The sequence below is a fragment of the Rhinoderma darwinii genome, chromosome 2, assembly GCF_050947455.1.
Source record: "Rhinoderma darwinii isolate aRhiDar2 chromosome 2, aRhiDar2.hap1, whole genome shotgun sequence".
Classification (NCBI taxonomy): Eukaryota; Metazoa; Chordata; class Amphibia; order Anura; family Rhinodermatidae; genus Rhinoderma; species Rhinoderma darwinii.
Window position 1 is genome coordinate 99,682,800 of NC_134688.1, and position 23,053 is coordinate 99,705,852.

General features: G+C 41.7%; 1 protein-coding gene across 3 annotated transcripts in view; it reads right to left on the reverse strand.

The window, feature by feature from the left end:
* Positions 1-675: 675 nt before the first annotated feature.
* OS9 (OS9 endoplasmic reticulum lectin) overlaps positions 676-23,053 on the reverse strand; it is a 56,732-nt gene continuing 34,354 nt past the window's right edge. For 2 of the 3 annotated variants that reach the window (XM_075851964.1, XM_075851963.1), the window contains exons 11-15: positions 15,120-15,338; positions 11,081-11,279; positions 3,380-3,541; positions 1,775-1,884; positions 676-1,017 (exon numbers count right to left, since the gene is read on the reverse strand). In XM_075851964.1, coding sequence (XP_075708079.1) covers positions 877-1,017; positions 1,775-1,884; positions 3,380-3,541; positions 11,081-11,279; positions 15,120-15,338 — 831 coding nt within the window. In that variant the 3' untranslated portion in view covers positions 676-876. The remainder of the gene's footprint in view (positions 1,018-1,774; positions 1,885-3,379; positions 3,542-11,080; positions 11,280-15,119; positions 15,339-23,053) is intronic. The other variant, XM_075851965.1, reaches the window with a different exon arrangement.

Below are 23,053 nucleotides of genomic sequence, written 5' to 3' on the forward strand. Positions count from 1 at the left end.
CATTTTTATAGCTCTCGGCTTGCCATCAATGAATGGAAACTTGTTTCCATTCATTGGCTGAAAACCTGTATACACCTAATACTTCTTACAGATAAGCGTTTGCCTAGACTTGATGCAATTGTAACAATGAGCTATATACATGAAAGCACAAATCTTGTGGTGATGGTTTACTACCATAATCCTCAATGTAACTGCCTCTCAGTAAGGCGGAGATCAGTACCTTCCGAGTTCCAGCCAGTAGGGATTCTTTAGGGCAATGCTCTGTGGATACCCACATATAGTTGGCACTAGAGACCGTATTCTTCCGTCTGGATGAGAGATAATTTGCATTTCAGTGTAGCTAAAATATATCAGGCTGGAATCCAGGCTCTTTAGCTCACAGAGGATTTTCTAGGATCCAAACCTGACAAACTCTCAGCTGTAGGTAGAACAGGCTTTCAGCATCTAGATGTAAATAAAGGTTTTTATCCACTGACAGCAAACAGATCTTGAAAACCGTGAAGAACCAAAACACAAAAGTACATTAGGAAGTTGTAAAAGTTTTCCTCATACAATAACAAAACTTTAGTTGCATAAAAGAAAGTTTCCTTCAGTGGGTGAGGTGCATGTAGTCAAAGTATCTGTCAGCTTTATAATCCTTATCTTCTGCAAAGTTAAAGGAAAGGAACCAAAATCTATAAATAACATTTTTTATTCTCCTAGTTGGACTTTGCACACATCCAGCAAGTTATTTAACACTGCTTTAAAACTATTGCAGGCGAAGCTGAGGCCTCTGCACATCTTTCTAGGCTTGCAAACCATATTCTTGAAGCAGCACTCATCCCAAAAGATTACAAAGCTCGAGTCCATACGGCAAGGTCAGAGGTCTGGTTCTTGTTAGATGTCCACATCATCCGAGTCTGTGGAAGTGCTGGTGCTCTTAGAATCATCACTATTCGGGTTCCAGACAAATCGGTAATTGTTCTCAAGCTGTTGTTGCCGCTTCTGTTCTTTGTGAGCGTCTTCGGACCCTTGTATCTAGAACAGAAAAACACTGAGCAAGTTGCCTACCACGCCAGTGCCATATCTAGGGGTGAGGGTTACTTCTCCTATATACAGGACTTAGACCGTTTTTCATGTCTGGACAGCCACTGCTTTGGGTATTCACCCTGACATTTGTGCCTAGCATACCCGGGTCTTTGATACTGTGCTAAGTCGTTGGTCCCCCACTTGTATAGTATATACCAAAGCATATAGACAACTATACATTACAGTAAGCTGGGCTATTACCATTACCTACGCTACATATTGTGTGCATTCTACCTTTTGGGGTGCCAGTGTATACTCAAGATTGATATTCATATCCCCTAGATTTGTGCTTGTGTATGGCATGGTGGGCGGCTTGTAGAGTGTGGCCATATTTGTGTAGTCACTATTTTTCTCCACTTTGATCGGATTACTTGTACATGCATCATTTTTGATAAGCCAATAAAATATAAGATTTTGTTATATTGCTCTGGGTATTCTTTTCCTCATGTTTTAGTTTTTATATAGGTTTAGTAATTTTGGGCCTTGACCATCTATAAATAATTTTTTTTTAAAAAAAGTAGCGACGCGGTGTTAGGCAAAAAATAAAATTTAAATATGCCTGCCCTTCCCATTATAATTTTCTGCAATAACAGCAGCAACAAAACAGAAGAATGAAAGTTCCTTTTGTTTGTCCTGGATGAATACACGGTCCGATCCAGTCATCTGTACATTCCTTACGCTTTCCAACAAACTTTGGCATACATACCAATATGTTGAAAAAAATATCTTTCAGGTTTCTGGTGTCCTCTTCTGAAAGCCAGTGTCCATCATCATCTTCACCAAAACCTCCTGTAAGTATCTTAATCTCTATTTTACCTGTTTGGAAGGGGGGGGGGGGATAAAATCACAAATAATCAGTAGTTTAAATTTATGTCAAATAAAGTAAAACAAAAAAATACAACCAGTTTAACCATTTCATTAACAACCTTTCGCACCTGACCTTTATACCTAAATGAGCTTGGCTGATATCTCATTCCAAAACCACGGGTGTGAGTACGGATTTAAGGGCCCCTTCTGTGGCTATAACAGCCTCGCTTTGCAGTGGGTCTAAAATGTCTGTATGATGTAACATTAAAATTTAACTAAACGTTTAACAAAATTCTGACATGTCATAGTGACCTGTCAGAAGTTTTGATTGGTGGGAGTCAGAGCACTGAGACCCCCGCCAATTCGCTAAAACAAAGCAGTTGGAGCGCTCGGGTGAACGCTCAGCCGCTCTGAGTCTGTTCGCCTTTTTCCGGAAATAAACGTATCGGTGTATGGACTCAGACTTTCTTTTGAGCCTGTACTTCGATACATTGATTGTCCACAGGATAGCGTCTCACGGTATGTGCTAAATTGTCCTTCTGCCGAAGCATAAACAGCTGCCGTTAAGGCATGAACTTGGTCGGCCACAATGTTCAGGTTTGCTCTACTGTTCAGTAGTCCATCCATAGATAGAGGACCAGGGTGTGCCCAGAAAACATTGCCCACACCATTACTCCACCTCCACCAGCCTGAACTATTGACCCCTGACAGGAAAGGGTCTATCGATTGATGCCGCTTGTGCCAAATTCCGACATGGTGCCACAGAAATATCTCGATTCATCAAACTGCAGTATGTATTGTAGTCTCTGCTGCAGACCTTCTTTTGGACAGGGTGAGGGTGTTTAATATTAATTGATGGTGGATAAGAATCTACCCCTTATGCTTCAATAAAGAGGTTTCCGAGGCAGTTGGTGGTAATTTAAAAAAAAAATAAAAAAATCATGCACCCTTTACTATAAAATTATTAAAAATCCCCTTGGAGTTCCACAATCAGTACAAATGCACTCAGCCTGCAGACTGTGACCTCTAATATTCTTATCATTTACAGTTAGGGGGGGGGGGGGGACGACACACGTTACAATTTCACTGTAACACATGCATATAGATTGGAGTAAAACCAACTGTGGATAAGTGGATAAAATACTGGTGAGGACCATTGCTGTGCCTCGGCAAGGACAGTCAATTCAGTTTGCATGACAAGTTGGTGCATTTTGGGAACGGCTGACTAAACGGTGTTCAGAGGATTGTGTCACGTAAGACCAAGTTAATTTATATCAGCAGATAGGGAGAAAAGAGATCACACAGAGTATTATCTGTATCGGAATTATAGCACAAGGTGGTACATAGCCCATATTAAGCAATAATCTTACTATACAAAAGATTATTTAGAGTGAGGCCCAAAAAACGCCGCCTTTAAGCACTAAAAGCCAATGCACCTGGATAGTCTACTAAATGCAAAACACACACGGAGCCAGACCACCACTCATTTGCACGAGGAGCCTACCTTCTGCCTTCAGGCCTTCCTTTTCAAGCAGGTCTTTAACAACATTCTCAATATGTCTCAGCTGTGGGTTTTCACTGCTCATTTCTTTTCTCTCAGGATGCTCAGAGCTGCCCCGCCGGATCTTTGTGACCCGGATTTTTACACGGCCATCCGAACGGTCATCTAATGTGAAGAAGGTGATAGGAAAATTAAACCTATCAATTTATTATAATAAATAAAAGGCTAAAACGAAATAGAGGGGTAATGGCCGTTCGGGGGACTCAAGCAGCAAAATGTACGACATTAACTTAATGAAGAGACCCTGCTAGCAAGCATGAGCAGCAGAAAAGAGCAGGGTAAGGAAAAGGAAGACCTGAAAGCACAATTCTAGGTGAAAAATATTCCAACCCAGATCTTACCAGTTCATCACACGGTAAAACAAAAACACACAACACAGCACATGCCATCTATACCAAAAATCACCCAACTGAAACACACAATCATTTACCTATGGTTTCAAATGCACCCCAAACACACCAGATCAATAACACAGAACCTAAGGAAAAGCTTCCGTGTAAAACAGAATTTGTCTAAACCTACTACTATCTAGTCGTACACCAACAATGACCCATTCATCACCACTCAGGTCAGAAATGCATTTTGTCTACCTGAAAATTGATACAGGACTAGAGTAGAGCACCTATGCACACTTTGGGGACAGGACTTTCATGGAAACACACCAGGACTTAACAGAGAACCTATGATCACTCAGACCAGATATCCCGATTGATTTGTCCCAAGGAGCGGGGACCTCATCAGTCAGTAAAAAGCTCACCTGCAGTAACACAGTAACTGAATACACAGGAGGGAAAGCGCGACGGACGAGGGGGAACATTACAGATATGAACATTTACAGAAGTAATAGGAAGAAAGGAAAAGGCCAAGAATACGCTGCTTACACACAATTGCATTACATCTAGTTTACTTCTACATCTGTGTGAGGATGGCTGTATCTTCATATTTGAACCCCATTTTACAGTATATATATAATCTCTATCTGCTTAAAAAGTTAAGTAACCCGATTAATCAAGATTTTGTACTTATTGTAAAATAGATTTCTTGCCGAATTAGGGGGCACAGCACCATGGGTACAAGCCCCTGCAGTTAGGCGATAACACTAGGTAGGACAGGTCATAGCCCTCCCACAGACACTGGCTAATTGAGCTTGTACAAAAGAAGGAGAAAAATAACCAAAAAAAAACAAAAAGCCAAACACTCAAAAACAGGTCCCGGGCCTCGAACCAACAAAAATAAGAGGCCGGGATCTGTGTCTCCCAATGAATTCAATGGATTTTACAGCATGTAAAATAATCCTGTTTTCCCGGAGGAAGAGGAGACCGCACCATGGAACGTCATAAAGCAGTCTCAGAGGGTGGGAAGAACAAAGTAAAAAGTACAGCCATGCAACCAGTCTAACACAGCTGCTTGCAGCAACCCAAACTGGAATCACCAGAGGCTTAAGAATGAAGGTCTGCGTACTAGGCCACGGGGGGGGGGGGGGGGGCAGTCTGGTGCCACCAAAACTGCTGTAACACCTCTTAAATATTCTGAGCAAGAGTGGAGGGAAGAGATTTTATTCGCCCCAATTTGTTACTAACCTATGAATGGACCTCATCCTCGCATTTCATTGGCTGTTCTTGTCGTGTTTTTGACTTGTTTTTTAATAGCTCCAAATGCAGTACCCCTTTAGAAATTTCATGAATGATTCTGAATGGTTATACAATTGGCCCATATACCGTAGGTCACATGATCTGTGACATTTAGAATATATTGCTTCCTTTTTTGTTATTTCTAGCCATGGTTTCTAGCTATGGTTTTAAAGCCGCATTTTAGTTTTTAAGTTAAACTTTACGGGGAACCTTATATTTCCTCATATATTCCCTTTATTTTACATGTGGATTAGTTTTATAAAAACTGAAGGAATTAATCTTCATGAAAATTCAGCGGCCAGATAGCAATTACATTATGTTTTTAAGCACCTAGGTGTAATCTGTATGTAATGATAGCATGTTACGAGGGTGTGGAACTTTGCATGTTTTTTCTTGAGGTTTTATTAAACCTTTGTGTATGTGCTTTGGGATAAAAGGAAGAGTGGGCAGGAGTGAGAATAGGTCTTGGAAGAAGCCTTTTGGCGAAACTAGAGGTGTGTGCTGGGCATTGGCGTTTACCTGGATTTAATTTATATGCTTGCATTATATGGTTGTGAGTATTAGAACTCTTTTTACAGCACTTTGGAGCAGTTATGTTAACACACCATCAGAGGCAGGTTCTTTTCGCTTTCCTCATACAGCTATTTAGGAAAATTTGTTCCGGGGATGGAAATAGTTTGTTAAAAACAGAGATCCCACCACTCCAACGCGCTCTTCTACAACCGACAAAGAAGCATTTACAGATGGCTCCAAAAAAAACCTTTGGATGATTTAGTGACTTCATTTAAAACCATGATCTGCGCAAACCTTTACTGTAAACATAACTCACTCCAGAGTGACCAGAGAGTCAACTTTGATGGCCTTGGGATCCCGTGCACTGGACACGTAGATCAGAACAATGTGGTTGAGACAAGACTCGAGACCCACGGCCAGGTAGTCCTTAGAGTATGTTCACACGCATTGTTTTCTAGCGTATTTTGGGGCGTTTACGCCTCAAAAACGCCTGAAAAAAACGGACGCTGAACGCCTACAAACATCTGCTCATTGAGATCAATGAGAAAAACAGCATTTAGTTCATAAGGTGCGTCTTTTTACGCCTCCAGTTTAAAAAAACGGAGCGCAAAAAGACGCTCTGTAAATAGTAGTAGCATGTCACTTCTTGAGGCTTTTTTTGGAGCGAATTTTCCATTGAACACTATGAAAAGCTCCTAAAAAAAATAAAAAACACCTGAAAAGAAGCTCCAAATTTAAAGTAGGTTCATTTTCAGCTTCAAAAACGCCTGAAAATCAGAGGCGGGTTTCTCTGAAAACAGCTCCGTATTTTCAGACGTTTTTGGTTAAGCGTGTGAACATACCCTAACTCTCGAACAGTTGATGCAATACTCCTGGGTGAATAGACCACTCTTCTAGATCTAGTGATTCTTGGCTGGAAAAATCTCCAAGCCAATTGTCCATTCCTGGTATATGGACCGCTCACAGCACTAGAATATGCTGCTCCACCCACAGTAGGACTCCAACGCCTACTGGTGCCACCCTGGCTATTCAGATAAGCAACCGCCGTGGAGTTGTCGGTTTAAACACTTACTGGTCGACCCCGGAGAGAAAAGAGTCCAATGGGAGAGGGTAAGGAAAATTGCCCTCAATTCCAGATCTGTAAGAACATCTGCTCCTGCAAAAAATTGCCCTGAAAAATCTGAAGACCAAAAACTGCACTCCACCCAGAAAGACTGGCATCCATTGAGACATCTAGCCAATGGAGGGGAGGAAATGACCGACCCATCATGATAGCCGGTGAGGTCTTCTACTTTTGCAACTCCTGAAAGAGGTTGTCCATGTAAGGAGCAATAGCAACTCCCCTGGCACAGAGAAAAGCCTCGAGAGTAACCAGTACCTTGGTGAAGAAATGTTCAGCCCAAAAGGGAGGGCGACAAATTAGAATTCTCCCTGCCTCAGCGATGAGACTACGGACCTTAAGGTTTCAGTGCGAATCCTCTGAATGGGAACGAAGCGGTTCAGCCTCCTCAAATCCCTTTTGAGGACTGAAGAGATTAGATTAAAACCCTTGAAAATGTATTGGCTGAAAACCCAGGACCATAAACTTTCTGTAGGAGAAGGGAACAAAGACTGGGAAAAGCAGAAACGCAATCCGGTGCCTGAGGCGGAGTTGAGGGAAAACGATCCTGGAAGCAGCTTTGAAGGCTATGTAAATCTTTGTAAGCCAATTTTTTTTTTTATGAAATCAAATGTCGTGTGTTTAAGCAACTTTTAAATTCAGTTTGATTAAAAAAAATGTTTTTTACTTTACGATAACGCTTCTATGTATCATGAATGCGGAATGGACAGCTCAGCTGAGACACAGGATCCACCTAACAATTACATCTAGGTTGATTTAATGAAAAAAAAAAAAAAATTGCTTACAGAAAAGGTGTGTATAGCCTTTAAGGACTAGATTTATGCGGTTGACACCACCTACCAAACCCAGGCATCGTCCACAAAGTCACGTCTCCTGAAAGGAAAGACAACGTCCACCCACTTGGACCACTAAAATGAATGGGGAGACACCTTTCATGTTGAAGAGGTCTTGGAAGAGGAGGGGCTTCTGGGCCACAGCGGCTATGCAGGTCTAGGCTTTAAGAGATAGGAGGATGAGCCATCCAAAGTGCTCCAGACTTCTGTCTGGTCTGAAAGAAAACGATGTACAAGAAAACGCCAGGAAAGGAATGGAAAAGGCGGATACCTGAGAAAAGGCTGCATATGGCGAGGGGGGATTCAGACGCAAAATAGAGCCCTTACTGCAAGGAGCTTCAGAATTAATCTCAGACGTTTTTAAAAAAAATCTGCTACCAACAGAAGAAAGGCCAATTAAGGCCAGATCTGCTGCCAAAGATTTCAGCCAAATAGAGCGCTGAAATAATTGGGCTAACTGAAGGGAAGCCTCAGATGAACTACGCTTCAAAATTTAATTTGAGTAGCAAGCTTGGCTAAATTCTGCTGCAGCACTCCTGCCAGGATACCAGCTTCTTCCCAAACATCGAATAAGCCTTCCTCATCATGGCAGATGCAAAAGCCAGGCAGCAAAGCAGACTTTTCCATCCATAATAGTAGACTTCGCTTGGGAATCCATTTTTTTTTTTTTAACAAGAGGGTCACTGAGTGAAGCCGCATCGGACGATGGGACGGTAGTGATCATTGATAGACTCGAGATAGCGAGATAGGTGGATCCACAGAAGGACCAGACCGTTTTGGCAAGGAAACCGTATCTGCACGTTTTGAAACAGCAAAATGTCGGATAGAATTTCCCCAAATTCACTATAGTTTGGGAAACATCGCAACAAAGAAGTGGAAACATAGCAGCTGGCGCTGTAAGGGTGCCTCCTCCGGAGAAGGGGAGATGGGGGTAATCCTTTACATAAAAGGTGTCCCTGACAGAACATATTAATGCCTACATGGCAGCTGTCCATTGCGATTCCTGTTCGGCCTCTGAATCGGAGTCAGAGGATAAGTAGCAGGAGAGAGACTAATCCATATTGCAAGCAACATCACCAGTGAAAACTCTAATATGAGACTCCTGGAAAGAGCCAGACGAGGAATGGGTCCGGTCTACGTCTCTTATTGGATCTACCATGAGAGGTACACGGAGTATTGTCCAAAGGACGGCCTCTAGGTTCCCGCTGCAATTTGGGTAGGCAAACATCAAAAGACTGAACCATGGACTGCGATGGTCTCAAAATGACCCCTAGGGACAAAGCAAAAGACATCGCTCATTCAGGGGATGCCACATCTTGAGGGGGGGATGGGACAGACCTGTGGAGAGTCCTGGATTGTAAGCACTGAGGGCAGAATGTGGTAAACTAGCCGAACGAAAACCTTGTATTACAACCACTACAGGCATAGTATGCTGCTTGGTAGAATCCTCCCACGGAAAAGACATGACAGAAGGGGGGAGAAAAGAGAAGAATACAAACAGCAATGTCCGAGGGAAAGTGAACCCTTGGAGAAGTTGCACAAAAGTAACAATACAGCCAAAATGCTGCACTACTGGAACCCTGGGTCTGTGTACCCCTGTAAACCCGAGAAGATGATGATAGGAAGGTTCCAATACACGAGCTGAATAGCAGAAAGTAATTCCTCAGATCCTTCAAAAATTATGCCAGCTGCAGGAGCTCACAGCCCACTTTAAACATGTGCCCCACCCCAAAACCCTCCTCCAGGAAAAGCTTCCAATCAACGTATGATATGGACGAGTGACAGGCAGGGGGCGGAGCAGAGAGATTGCGACCTAAGCCTGGAAAAAAAAAAAAACGGGACTATATTTGTAAGCTAGGCAGCAGCGCCAGTGGGACAAGGGGCACAAAATGGCAAAAACGCAGCACCCATCCCACATATTCACCAAGGAACATGAAAACGTGCCCCAGGACCACAGGCAAGTGAAAAAAAAAAAAAAGGTGCCAATAACTAGGAATGGCCAGAGAAGAAATCTCCCTCCCAATAAAGAATATCTTTCCCCTCTTCATATAGGGTCTACAAATGCTAGGACTCTAAAATGGTCCAGTTGGAAAACGGGGTTGGAGGGAGAAGGGAAAAAAACCTACTCACCCTCCGGAGTCTATAGGTGTACGCAGTGTGACCTCATCAGCAGCCTCGCACGTATAGTGGGGTTACTGGCACTCAGGCTGCAGGAGCAGAAAAAAAAACAACAACTTAGGTGACCAGCGGAGAAGCAAATGCAGTGCAGAGAACTGTCTGGTTTCCCAGCACACACTGCGGACTGTCTAGGCTGCGAACATGCCGAGAACCCACCTGCAACTAAGAATAGGAATAAATCTAAAATAAAAACATAGCAGCAAACCAGAGTATCAGGTCACGTCGGCTTTCTACAGACATTAGGCTAAAACTAAAGCAGCATCTGTGGGAAGGATATTGCCTGCCTGGGTGGAGCAAACACTTTCCTACCTAGTGTCGCCTCCTAGTGGCAGGAGCCTACATCCATGGTGCTGTGTCCCCCCCAAGGATACTAACAAGAATTACATGTTATTACTTAACTTGTACTGCTCCCGAGTTACAACTTATTACAGTTCACTTGTCTCCACAGCTGAATTCACTATTCTGCAGCCTTCTGTAGAGAAATACTCTAAGCACGCCTCTCTAGTTCACTGGGCAGTGTACAGTGGTCTGGATCAAATAAACTATCCCAGAACAATATGCACCACAGAACATTGCACTGTAGGCGCGAAGTTATACCACTTGGTATGTATTGGTTGACAAACCAGTTCGAGTAGCAACCAACAGAATTGTGAATGCAGCTCTAGACTAGAATACAAGCTCTACCTCAGGACAAGTATAAGGTACGTAATACAATAATTTACAAAGTTATTGAACATATTATGTAGATTCATTTTATAGAGAAAGTGTAAAAATGTGTGTTCAAGGACGAGTATACACTACTAAAAAGCATCCTGTGAACGTTGCCTGTGGTCCTTTAACCCTTTCCTTGCCAAGGACATCCCATACGTCCTTGCAGGAAGGCATTTCAGTAGCCAGGAGTGTATCCGATACGTTCTTGCTATTAAAAGCTCTAGCTCAGACTAGATTGCAGATAGAGTTGCGCTCTAGGTCTTGTTTTAAAGATCGGGTCTTCTCTGCATGCCACCAAGCGACCTCTGCACAGGAAATGCCTGTGACCTCATTATTGACACCATGGGGGTTTCCAAGAAACCGCCGGAATGCACAAGCAGCATTTCTGCATTTGAGAACATAGCGCTCATTTTGAATGCTATGTTCAGGAGTTTTGAATGACCGATCACTTATTATTTCATCCGGTCATGGTAAAAAAACAAAAAACAAACATTCTGCCGATTGAAAGTGTCAATTTAAGCACATAAATTTATAGGCTAATGGCATTAGGACCGTGCAATTAGTGCGTTAAAATTACATGAGGTAGGCGGGAAGGGTTTAATAAAAACAAGTAGAAATGAAAAAATCCTTACAGTACGCCAAGCATTATGCCACATACCGGTCGGAGCTATTGCAGGATCACGGTGGTCTTGTGTATTGACCTCATCGCTCTCAGTAGCCGGTGCCTCTTCTGCTTTCTCCTCTGCAGTATTATCCAGTTTATCGATCAGCTTGTTCAATGTGGTGGCAAGTGATTTTGAGGCTTGTTTTCTATCAAACTCACCCTTTAGACCTTCAGTCTCTAACTCTTTCTGAGCCTACAACAAAATGAGCATAATCATGACAAAGAATGACAATCAGCCGATTCCTGCCCTACACACCAGACATATACTGGTCTTCTAGAGAACACTGAACAGACCACTTAGACTACTAAGAAATTTACCTGTGTAACCAAGAAAGAAATGGAACCTGGCATCCATATGATATGATCGTACATATCGCAACTAGAAAATAGTATGAAATGTTTCCATGTGGGGTGGATTTACAATGGGCAGCATCTATGGGCACTGATAATTGATGGTCATTAAAATAGTTTCCTTAACCCCTTAACGCCGAAGGACGGATATATCCGTCCTCAGCAGCTGCTAGTTCGCGCAGGAGGACGGATATATCCGTCCTGTGATCGCGCGGGTACTGACAGCGTACCCACGCGATCAGCAGCAGGAGCACGGCTGTTATACACAGCCTGGCTCCTGCTGCAACTGCCGGAATCGAAGCGCGCGCCGATTCCGGCAGTTTAACCCATTAAATGCCGCTGTCAATAGTGACAGCGGCATTTAATGTGTTTGACAGAAGGGGGAGCTCCCTCTGTCACCCGATCGGCGCCCCCGCAAACAAATCGCGGGTCGCCGTCGGGTTTCCATGACAGCCGGGGGTCTAACAAAGACCCCCAGGTCTGTCTTCAGCATCTGCCTGTTAGGCGATGTCGGAGGCATGACCTAATAGGTTGCCTGTCAGTTTTACACTGACAGGCAATAATGCTTTGGTATACGAAGTATACCAAAGCATTATATATGCGATCAGCAGATCGCATAGTGAAGTCCCCTGGTGGGACTAAAAAAAAAAAAGTAAAACAGTTAAATAAAGTTTGTGAAAAAAAAACTAAAAAAAATTACAGTCAAAGTCAAATAAAACTACTTTTTTGCCCCAAAAAGTGGTTTTATTTAATAAAACGGTCAAAACAAATCACACATACACATATATGGTATCCCCGCGATCGTAACAACTTGACCAATAAAATGAACACATTAATTAAACCGCCGGATGAACGGCGTCCAAAGAAAACGCAAATAACAACGGCAAAATTCTCTCTTTTCTCCCATTCCCCCCATAAAAAATAAAATAAAAGTTAATCTATAAGTCCTATGTACCCCAAAATAGTACTAATGAAAACTACACATTGTCCCGCAAAAATCAAGCCCACATACAGCCACATCGACGGAAAAATAAAAAAATGACGGCTCTTGGAACGCGGCGATGCAAAAACAAGTAATTTTTTTCTAAAAGGGTATTTATTGTGCAAACGTAGGAAAAACATATAAAACCTTTACATATTTGGTATCCCTGTAATCGTGCCGACCCATAGAATAAAGTTAACATGTTATTTACGCTGCATAGTAAACGGCGTAAATTTATAACGTGAAAATGAATGCTGGAATAGCTGCTTATTTTCAATTCTCTCCTAAAATAAAGTTAATAAAAGTTAATCAATATGTTATAAGCATCTAAAAATGGTACAATTACAAAATACAACTCGTCCCGCAAAAAACAAGCCCTTATACGGCTATATAGACGGAATACAAAAACAGTTACGACTCTTGGAATGCGACCATGAAAAAACAAAAAATAATCCTTGGTCATTAACGTGCAAAATGGCCCGGTCATTAAGGGGTTAAAGAGACTCTGTCACCACATTATAAGTGCCTTATCTCCTAAATAAGGAGATGGGCGCTGTAATGTAGGTGACAGCAGTGCTTTTTATTTTAGAAAAACTATCATTTTCACCACTTTATGAGCGATTTTTAGCTTTATGCTAATGAGTTTCTTAATGCCCAAGTGGGCGTGTTTTTACTTTAGACCAAGTGGGCGTTGTACAGAGGAGTGTATGACGCTGACCAATCAGCATCATGCACTCCTCTCCATTCATTTACACTGCACTGGCGATCATAACATTTTTCGCTGCGTTTCTATAGTCCATGCATTAGCTTCAACGGCCGCGAAAAAACACAGGCAGGAAGGAATTTTGAGACAGATCTCTTCTGCTTGCAAAAAACCCCAAAAAAAACAAAAAAAAAAAAAACGCAAGTGAACTAGGCCTTAGACGGAAAAGAAAAAAACAGCCAGCAGTGCACAGCGCTCTCCTGAACAGTTTGTGGGCGAGACCAAAACTGCCATGTTTGCGCACTGTCCCGAGCTGGATAACGTGGCCATATCTGCAACACTTTATTATGGATGCGGCCCTCAGCTCCCAACTGATCAATCAGCTCGTTTGTGGGTGGTTGTTTTTTTCCTTGTAAAAAGGGTACCTCAAGTTAAAGGGGGTCTGTCCTGGAGACAAACGAAATCAGAAAAAAATAAATAAAAATAAATGTATGTTCCATACAAATTATGTCATTTTGGCTGTGCATAGTTGGTGTTAACAATAGGAAAATAACTACCAAATTAAAACCGTAAGCATAAAATACATACAAAAATGGGGAAATTACACTAAAAAGTACAAAAGAAAAAAAAAAAAAATAGAATCACTGATTACTAAGCAAAACACCGTCAGAAAGGAAAATTAGCCGTGAAACTCTAGTGGTGAATGCAAACAGACATGAAGTATGACAGTTTTTTTTGCTTTTTGCCATGACCACACCACTATTTTTGACTATCCGAAAAATGAAAAAAATTAAGTTGTTGTTTGAACTGGTTGTATTTTGGCGACAAGATTTCTCTTCATTTTGATATATGTGGCCCAGTGCATGCTCCAGCTCAAAATTATGTGCAACAGGGCCACCTAGTGGTTTAAGGCCATGTTCACACTTTTAAAGATTTGTATAACCAAAAAATAATAAGTGATCACCCACCAACTGGTACCAATTATATAAAACAAATAGGTTTTTTTATGGGGTGATCAAAAGACAATAGATTGCCTGCATCATGACTAGATATATAAACCAAAAGACGAGAGAAAGCTGCAAATTGCAATTTTGGAGTATCAAAAATATGAAACGATCTTTATTGACAAATATCTAATACATTTATATTTACAAAGGTCCACAGGCACTACAGAGGACAGCCCAATCATAAGCTCTGATAGACGTTGCAGTAGACAGAAGTGGGATGTAGATTCCTAACATGGTAGTTCACCAAACCTTGTTATTGAGTACGAATGCAATTTAGACAAAACATGTTATAGTAAAAGCTAAGAACAAGCAGTAATCTGCATCACACGTAGAGTACTACATTTACAAATCAGTGGCCCATGATGGTCAAAAATAGTCACATTAACCCATAATAAAGTATCCACCCCGACGTTCGTTTCGGCGCACTTGCCTTCACCAAATGCGCATCGGGGTGGACGCCAATCTATTGGCATATCCCAGATCTGGGACCCGGACCTATATGGAGAACAGGAGTCTCCTGACCACCGCTTTGCCTGGCCGCACAATCCAGGCGGGGGTTAGTGAAGAGGGGTTGTACCGCTCTCTCCAGTCTGTTCAATGGGAGTTACAGAAACAGACGATCAAGCGCTGCTCGGCTGCTTCCGTAACTCCCATTGAACAGAATGGACAGAGCGGCGCGACCCTCTCTTCACTAACCCCCGCCTAAATTCTGCGGACAGCGGCCACCACACCAGGCGAAACGTCAGTCGAGAGACCCCCGTTCTGGATTTAGTTGCGGGTCCCAGAGCGATCAGACATTTATGGCAAATCCTGTGGATACGCCATAAAGTCTAAGATGGGAACACCCCTTAAAAGGTCACCTGTGGCACTAAGCTATTATGAATGCGTGATGTGGATAGCAGAACTTTTTCTTACAAGATCGTGAGCAGGACGACAGATCTATTGTCTGAATATGGTTTCTAGCTGATCGATCAAAAGTATTGTACTCACCTCATCAATAATGTTATCAAATTCTTGCTCCATATCGGTTTTCACATTTTCCTTTATCTGGGAAACATCAGACTTGGTAAGGAGAATATTTTCCAACTCCTTCTCAAACTCCTGCAAGAGCACCTGCTCATCTTCATCCTCAAGATCCCGTATTTCGGAAACAGGGTTTGAATCTTCTTCACTGTGTAATTCATTACTCTCAGCGTCACTATCATCATCCTGCAAGAATATCAAATCTCTTAATGCAACCATTATAAAATGTCTAAAAGCAACTAAAACCTGTTAACGGAAGACCATCAAACTAAAAGTGTAGAGTCTAATCTAGACAGTAAGGCAGTGTCTACACCAATCATCCCTCCAGACTTCAAAGTGGCTAGTTAAAAAACAAACAAAAAAAACCCGAAACATTTAAGAATAGAGCCTGATACTGGAGCTGAACAGACATGACTCACAAGCTCTATATCCTGCCTATCGTCATGCTTACCCCACCAGACTGCGGAGGTTATGCTGCTGGCACAGTTCTACATCTTGCTACTCCCACTCTGCTAACCCATCTGGTCCCTCATACTCCACTGCCATATTGTCATTATGGTCTACTGAGCCACTGGAATCCAACTTAGGGCACCTTCAACACCACTTGAAAATGCACTTGGGCCCCTTTATAGCAGTCCTGAGAGAGACCCCGATACCAAGTGGCACCTTCCGTCAACTTCGTGGAATGACATTGCCCTGCGGCCTTCCTTGTCGGTCCTTACAGACTATCTTGAGTCTTCTAACTGGAATTCGGGGTGAGGTGAAAGAGCTATTTCACATGGTTTCAAAAAGGTCAATGCGTACCTGTGACCCCTTGACACCAATGTCTTTATTAAAGATGGTCGGTGTGCCCCCCTGGTCAGTGTGCCCCCCATCCTATTTGCCCTCATATAAGGTACAAGTTTACACTGGCAGATACCAATTAGAGCCAGCTAGTTTACCGGATTGTATGAGATTTGGCACACTGCCCGCTGAAACTACCCTGATTTCTGCTCTTTTTAAATGGATGCGTGCTAGTAATCCCTGCCTATTGCATTACCATTGCCCAAGGATGTATGCTGACAAAATACACACAGCCCATCTCTGCGTGTTTCTATAGAATGACATAAGATTTTAAGAGAATTATCTGTGGGTATACAACAGGTCTAAGGAACAAAGTTAGAGGTCCAGCACACGATAGGATATGAAAAAAAAAAAAATACAAAAATCGGTTTCAAAATTAAAACAAGAAATTAAAAAAATCCCGGGGAGAGAACGCCTACGCGTTTCAAACTTTTCAGTTCTTAATCATAGTTTCTCTCTGGTATATAGTCTGCTTTTATGGATCAGATGTTGGAAAAGGCAAGGAAGTGGGAGTGCTTAGAATTAACTCCTTCAAGTTGATTGGCTATTGGGTAGTTTTACACATTTTTAAGCAGCATACTAAACAAAATCACAAAAAAAAGAAGAAGTGCAATGTAAACAATTGAACAAAGAATATAAGTGAAGCATTCTATTATATTAAATGCATATGTACATCACCTCCTTAGCTTTAAAGGGAACCTGTCACCAAAATTTCACCAATTGAACTTTACTTATTTCTCACTGGCCGCTGCAATCAAAAGTTCATTGCCGTTATCCCCTCTCCTAAACTCCTCCTCCGACCATAAATAATGGTCTGCAAACATTTTGCGCCTTTTATCGTAATAATCCGGAGTCCCTTTGTGCGCACACCCCAGAAGAGATCATCAATGCGCAAGTGTGGGATTTTGTGTGCTGGGGAAGGTGCGGAGCTGTCAATCAAAGCTAAGGAGGCGGAGTAAACGCAGAAAGACTTGAGGAATGAAGATATGACTCTTTTCAAATGAAGATGTGACTCTTCAAATGTGGATATGACTCTTTTCTGCTCATTAGCATACGGTGTGGGAACACTAAAAACGGAATACTAAAGCTACAGAGCCGACTAAGAAGACAATTACAGGTTATATAGAAATGATGTTTCACCCACGACCACCGGGTATTGCTGGTTTAATAGGTGAAATGCTGGTGACAGGTTCCCTTTAAGAGACAATATCTGTCTCCTGGAAAGTTGTGTCCTTTCACAAATTAGTCCATTTATAAATCAGGTACTTGGATAGTGAGGCAAAGGGTGCTACAAAACCGCAGGAAAAACTGAGTACCTCGACCTATTTTGAAGAACAGATCTAGTTCTAGGAGAAATTATAACAAATACCAACATAGAATCAATTTTTCATCTTCAGAATATGACTCCACAGATGCCACTACAGATTCAGATGGTCTTTCTGAATCATATGAAACCACCAGACACCAGCACGGGCAGAGAAGCAATGATACAGCTACCCAATTTAATGGGATTAGATATTTTATATTAGATATTCTAGTACGGCACGAAAACCAAAAAAGCACCAGACAAGCAGGCGTTAACCCTTTAAGGACACTGCCTGCCTGTTTTGGCCTTGAGGACACAGTCGATTTTTAAAAATCTGACGTTACTTTATGTGGTAATAACTTGGGAATGCTTTTACCTATCCAAGCGATTCTGAGATTGTTTTCTCTTGACATTGTACTAGAGGTTAGTAAAAAAATGTTGTCGATAAATTAAATGTATCTTCTTGTAAAACCGATAGTAATACCACACTAAATAATTACTAGTTAACATTTCCCATATGTCTTCTTTATTTGCATCATTTTTTGAACATTATTTTATTTTTCTAGGATGTTACAAAGCTTAGAACTTTAGCAGCGATTTCTCATATTTTCAAGAAAATTTCAAAAGGTGATTTTTACAGGAGCCAGTTCAGTTGTCAAGTGGCTTTGAGGGCCTTATATATTAGAAACCCCCATAAATCACCCCATTTTAAAAAAATGCACCCCTCAAAGTATTCAAAAAAAGTTACTTAACCCTTTAGGCGTTTCACAGAAATGAAAGCAAAATAGATGTGAAATTTACAAATGTCATTTTTTTTTGCCAAAATTAAATTTGTAATAAAAACATTTAGTACCACAGAAGGTTTTAGCCAAGAATTGCAACTCCATATTTATTACCCTGATTCTACAGTTTCGAAATGTCCCTTGGACTGAAACACGAACCTCAAAAGGAGCACCTAGGGGATTTTGGGGCCTCCTTTTTTTAGAATATATTTTAGGCACCATGTCAGCTTTGAAGAGGTGGTGGCAAAACAGTGGAAAGCCCCCAAAAGTGACCCCATTTTGGAAACAACACCCCTCAGGAAAATTACCGAGGGGTATAGTTAGCATTTTAACCCCACAAGTTTTTTTGCTAAATTTATTGGAAATAGTCTGTAAAATTGAAAATCCACCTTTTTTCCTGGACAAAAAAACAGATTTTTTTTTTTACAAGGAATAAAGGAGAAAAAGAACCACAACGTTTGTACAGCAATTTCTCCCGATTACGGCAATACTCCATATGTGGTAATAAACTGCTGTTTGGACCCACAGCAGGGCTCAGAAGGGAAACCGCGCCATTTGGATTTTGGAGCACAGATTTTGCTGGAATGATTTTCGGTGCCATGTCGCGTTTGCAACGCCCTGGAGGGAACAAAAACAGTGGAAACCCCCCAAAAGTGACCCCATTTTGGAAAATACACCCCTCAAGGAATTTTCCTAGGGGTATATTTAGCATTTTGACCCCACAGGTTTTCTGCTGACTTTAGTGGAATTAGTCGTGAAAATGAAAAATCGAAATTTTTTTCTAATAAAATGTTGAAATTTTTTATTTTTACAAGGCTCAAAGGAGAAAAAGCACCCCAACATTTGAAAAGCAATTTTTCACGATTAAGGAAATACCCCATAAGTGGTCATAAACTGCTGCTTGAACACGGCAGGGGTCAAAAGAGAAGGAGAACCATTTGGAGCTCAAATTTAGCTGGTACGGTTTTTGGGTGACATGTCCCATTTGCTAAGTGCCAAAACAGTAGGAACCCCCCAAAAGTGACCCCATTTTGAAAACTACACCCCTCAAGGAATCTATCTAGGGGTATAGTAAGCATTTAGACTCCTCTGGTCTTTTGCCAAATTTACTGGAATTAGGCCGTAAAAATGAATATCAGTGTTTTTTCCACTAAAAAGTTGAATTTTTTCATTTTCACAAGTGAAAAATAGGAAAAAGCACCCCAACATTTATAAAGCAATTTCTCCAGAGTATGGCAAGACCAAACTGCTGTTTGGACACACGGCAGGGCTCAGAAAGGCAGGAGCGCTATTTGGCATGCAGATTTTGCTGGCTTGGTTTTTGGGCACCATGACGCATTTTCAAAACCCTAGAAGTATCAGAGTACAGTAAAAGCCCCCAAGAAGTGATCCCTATTTTGGAAAAGACACCCCTTGAGGCATTTTAAGGGGTGTAGTGAGTATTTTGCCCCCACAGGTGTTTTTTCATCAGTAATTAATGCGCAGCGGATGGTGCAAAGTGAAAATTGCAATTTTCCACTGATCTGCCATTTTAGTGCACAATATGTTGTGCCCTGTTTGTGCCACCGAGGACAAAATATCTCATACTGCTAAGCTGGTTCCCCCGGGTATGGCGATGCCATATATGTGGACGTAAACTGCTGTTTGGGCACGCTGTAGGGTTCAAAAGGGAGGAAGTGGAATTTGGTTTTTGGAGCGCAGATTAAGCTTGGTAGTTGTTCTGTTTGGGGTTTTGCTGGTATTTCAGTTTATAATGTGCGGGCATATGTAGGCTGTGCGGAGTACATCAGGGCATAATAAGAGGGTATAATAATGCGGTAAATAAAAATAGTACTTCAGAGATTTGTGGCCGATGTCTCACTGATAAATGGGGCCAGACGTTATCCGCTTTTGGACACTGCACATTATGTGTTGCTATATTCTGAGCGCCAGAACTTTATTTTTCAGTCAAAAAAAGCTGTTTAAGGGCTTTTTTTGCGGGACGGGTTGTAGTTTTTATTGGTACCATTTTGGGGTACATGCGACTTTATGATCAATTTTTATTCCAGGTTTTGAGCGGGGTGGTGATAAAAAAAAAAAAATAGTGACTGGCTTTTTTTTGCGGCGTTCACCGTGCGTCTGTGGGCGGGGCCTAGTAGGCTATCATACGTGGCAGACCAGGAGGCCACTATTAGGCCTCCAGTTGCCATAGCAGCGATCGGATTCGTCACGATAACAGTGTCGATGTCTACAAACCACTAAGATACCGCGATCGCGGCATCTGAGGGGTTAATGGCAGAGATCGGAGCTAGCTCCGTTCCCTGCCGTTACAGCACGGTGTCAGCTGTAACCTACAGCTGACACCAACAGCTGATGTTGCAGGCTCATCTTCTGAGCCTGCGCCATCTTGAAATTTCGGCGGATGCCTTTTAGGCCCCGCCTCTAGGCGGGACCTGGCAGGCTTCCGTACTTGGCAGACGGGAGGCCATTGTTAGGCTGCCGGAGCAGTCATCGGAACCCCGCGATTTCATTGCAGGTTTCCGATCGGCATGTAAACACCATAGATGCAGCTCTCGGTTTTGAGGGCTGCATTTAAGGGGTTAATCGGCCGGATCGGAGGCTAGCTCCGGTCCTGGCCTTGAAGCAGTGATAGCGTTAAGCTATCACTGCTTTAAAACAGTGTCTGCAGACGTGTCTGCCGACAGTGCCCTGTTAATGCTGTGACGTAATAGTCCGTCCGTTTGGGTTAACAGGACAACTCCTGTGACGGACTATTACATCACATAGCGGGAAGGGGTTAAACATGGAACAAAGCAATCGAAGATATCCGGCACGGAAACAGAACAAATAGGTGACTTTTCAGTCTTAAATTTGTCAGCCTCTATTCTTTCAATAGAACAGAGTTCTCAAAAAGGGTCTCAAATTTGTTCCTACGAGACATTTCGATCTTTATCGTACACTATTAGATGTGAATAAATCTGTGATATTTACAGTAAAAAAATAATTCAGAATTAAGATAATTCCACAAATTTTAATGCCACAGATGAGCCTGTACCTGAAATATTGCAGAGTGAGTATATGGATCTCAATTTCAGGGAACAATTGTCTCGTTTAACACTACAATCGTTGTGTAAAGATAACAGACCCCCAATGCAGGAAGCCTGTAAATCTATTAGGATTCCAAATCCCTCCTTTTATCCTATGAAGTCCTGATCCATTGTTATGGATGTTCAGCACATAGTTGAACAGGCATTGTCGGAGTTATACAAAGAGAAAATAGAATTAAAAAGGGAAATTTGACTAGAATATGCGTTGAAACGGCGAAGGAATAATTATAACGTAATTCGAGATTCGGATTAAGGGGGATCAGTGGCAATATTGGATACTACATTTTATGAATGAGAAATTACAACCATGTTGAATGATCAACATACATACAGAGAACTGAATACTGATCGCACAACAATTTTCAAAAAAAAATTGATCGAACTCCTGGCCGAAGGACAAGCGATGTCCATTCTGGACCAAATAGATGTGGACTAGATTAATAAAGACTTTTCAATTATACCAATTTTTCATGCTTTACCAAAGGGCCACTAAGATTCATTTCCTCCACCATTTAGGCCTATTGAATCAGGTATTGGCTCTCTCCTAGAACGATTGGGGGCATGGTTGGATAATAAACTACAACCGCTAGCTAATAGGACACCAAGTTATATCAAAGATCGCACTTCAGTCCTGAAGATTATGGACAATCCCCCTTGGCAACCAAGTTACACTTCTCTAACGTGTGATATTACAGCACTCTATACCTCTATTCCTCATGAGAAAGTCCCGATTGCCCTGGAACATCAATTGCACAGTTATTCTGGCTATGAAGACTCCCTGAAGCATTTCATTTTGATGACAATGGACTTCCTATTTAAACATAATTATTTTTCATTTAATAACCATTTTTTTCTGCAGGTCAGGGGTTGCTCCATGGGGGCCAAATTCTCTCCACGGGGGCCAACAAATATGTAGCTTGGTGGGAGGAACAATACATATATACAATTTCTAATCCTTATATCCGATATCTTCTGGTATGGGCGTTATATTGATGATATTCTTATAGTCTGGCAAGACCCTGTAACGTGCATACGACAATTTATCGGATCTATCAACAGTACAGAAAATTTTAATTTCACTTTTTCCAAAGATCCTATATCTATTCCGTTTCTAGACCTAACACTAACTGGTGACATACACAAGAACATTGTTACATGTGGTTTATACAGAAAACCCATTTCAGGCAACTCCTTTTTACATGCTACCAGCTCTCACCCTAAACATGTTACTAGGAACCTACCTATCGGAGAATACATTAGGGCTAAAAGAATTTGTACAGACCATAACGATCATCTACGAGAACGAGCCAACATTAATTTAAGTTTACAGGCGAGAGGATACTATTGGTACATTAAATATAGCTAGGAATATTGCGGACACCAAGACTAGGGGACAACATATATTCTACAAAAATAGTAATTAAACAAGAATCAAAACAGATTTTAGCACGGATTTCAATCAGATAACTGCTATTATTAAAAAATATCTACCTGTTCTTATTGGGGATGATTCGTTGTGGAACATCCTGGAGCCAGGCTGTGGTTTTGTGTCCAGGAACCCTATGTCTATAGGAGAGATGAATTCCCCTAGCGACTTTAACCCTTTTAATGACAAGCCGATTTTAAACTTTAAAGAGTCTGTCACCACATAAGTGCCCTATATTGTACATGATGTGATTTGGCGCTGTAATGTAGATTACAGCAGTGTTTTTTATTTAGAAAAACTATCACTTTTGACGAAGTTATGACCTATATTAGCTTTATGCGAATGAGTTTCTTAATGAACAACTAGTCAAGTGGGCGCTTTACAGAGGCGTGTATGACGCTGACCAATCAGCGTCATACACTTCTCTCCATTCATTTACACAGCACATAGCGATATAG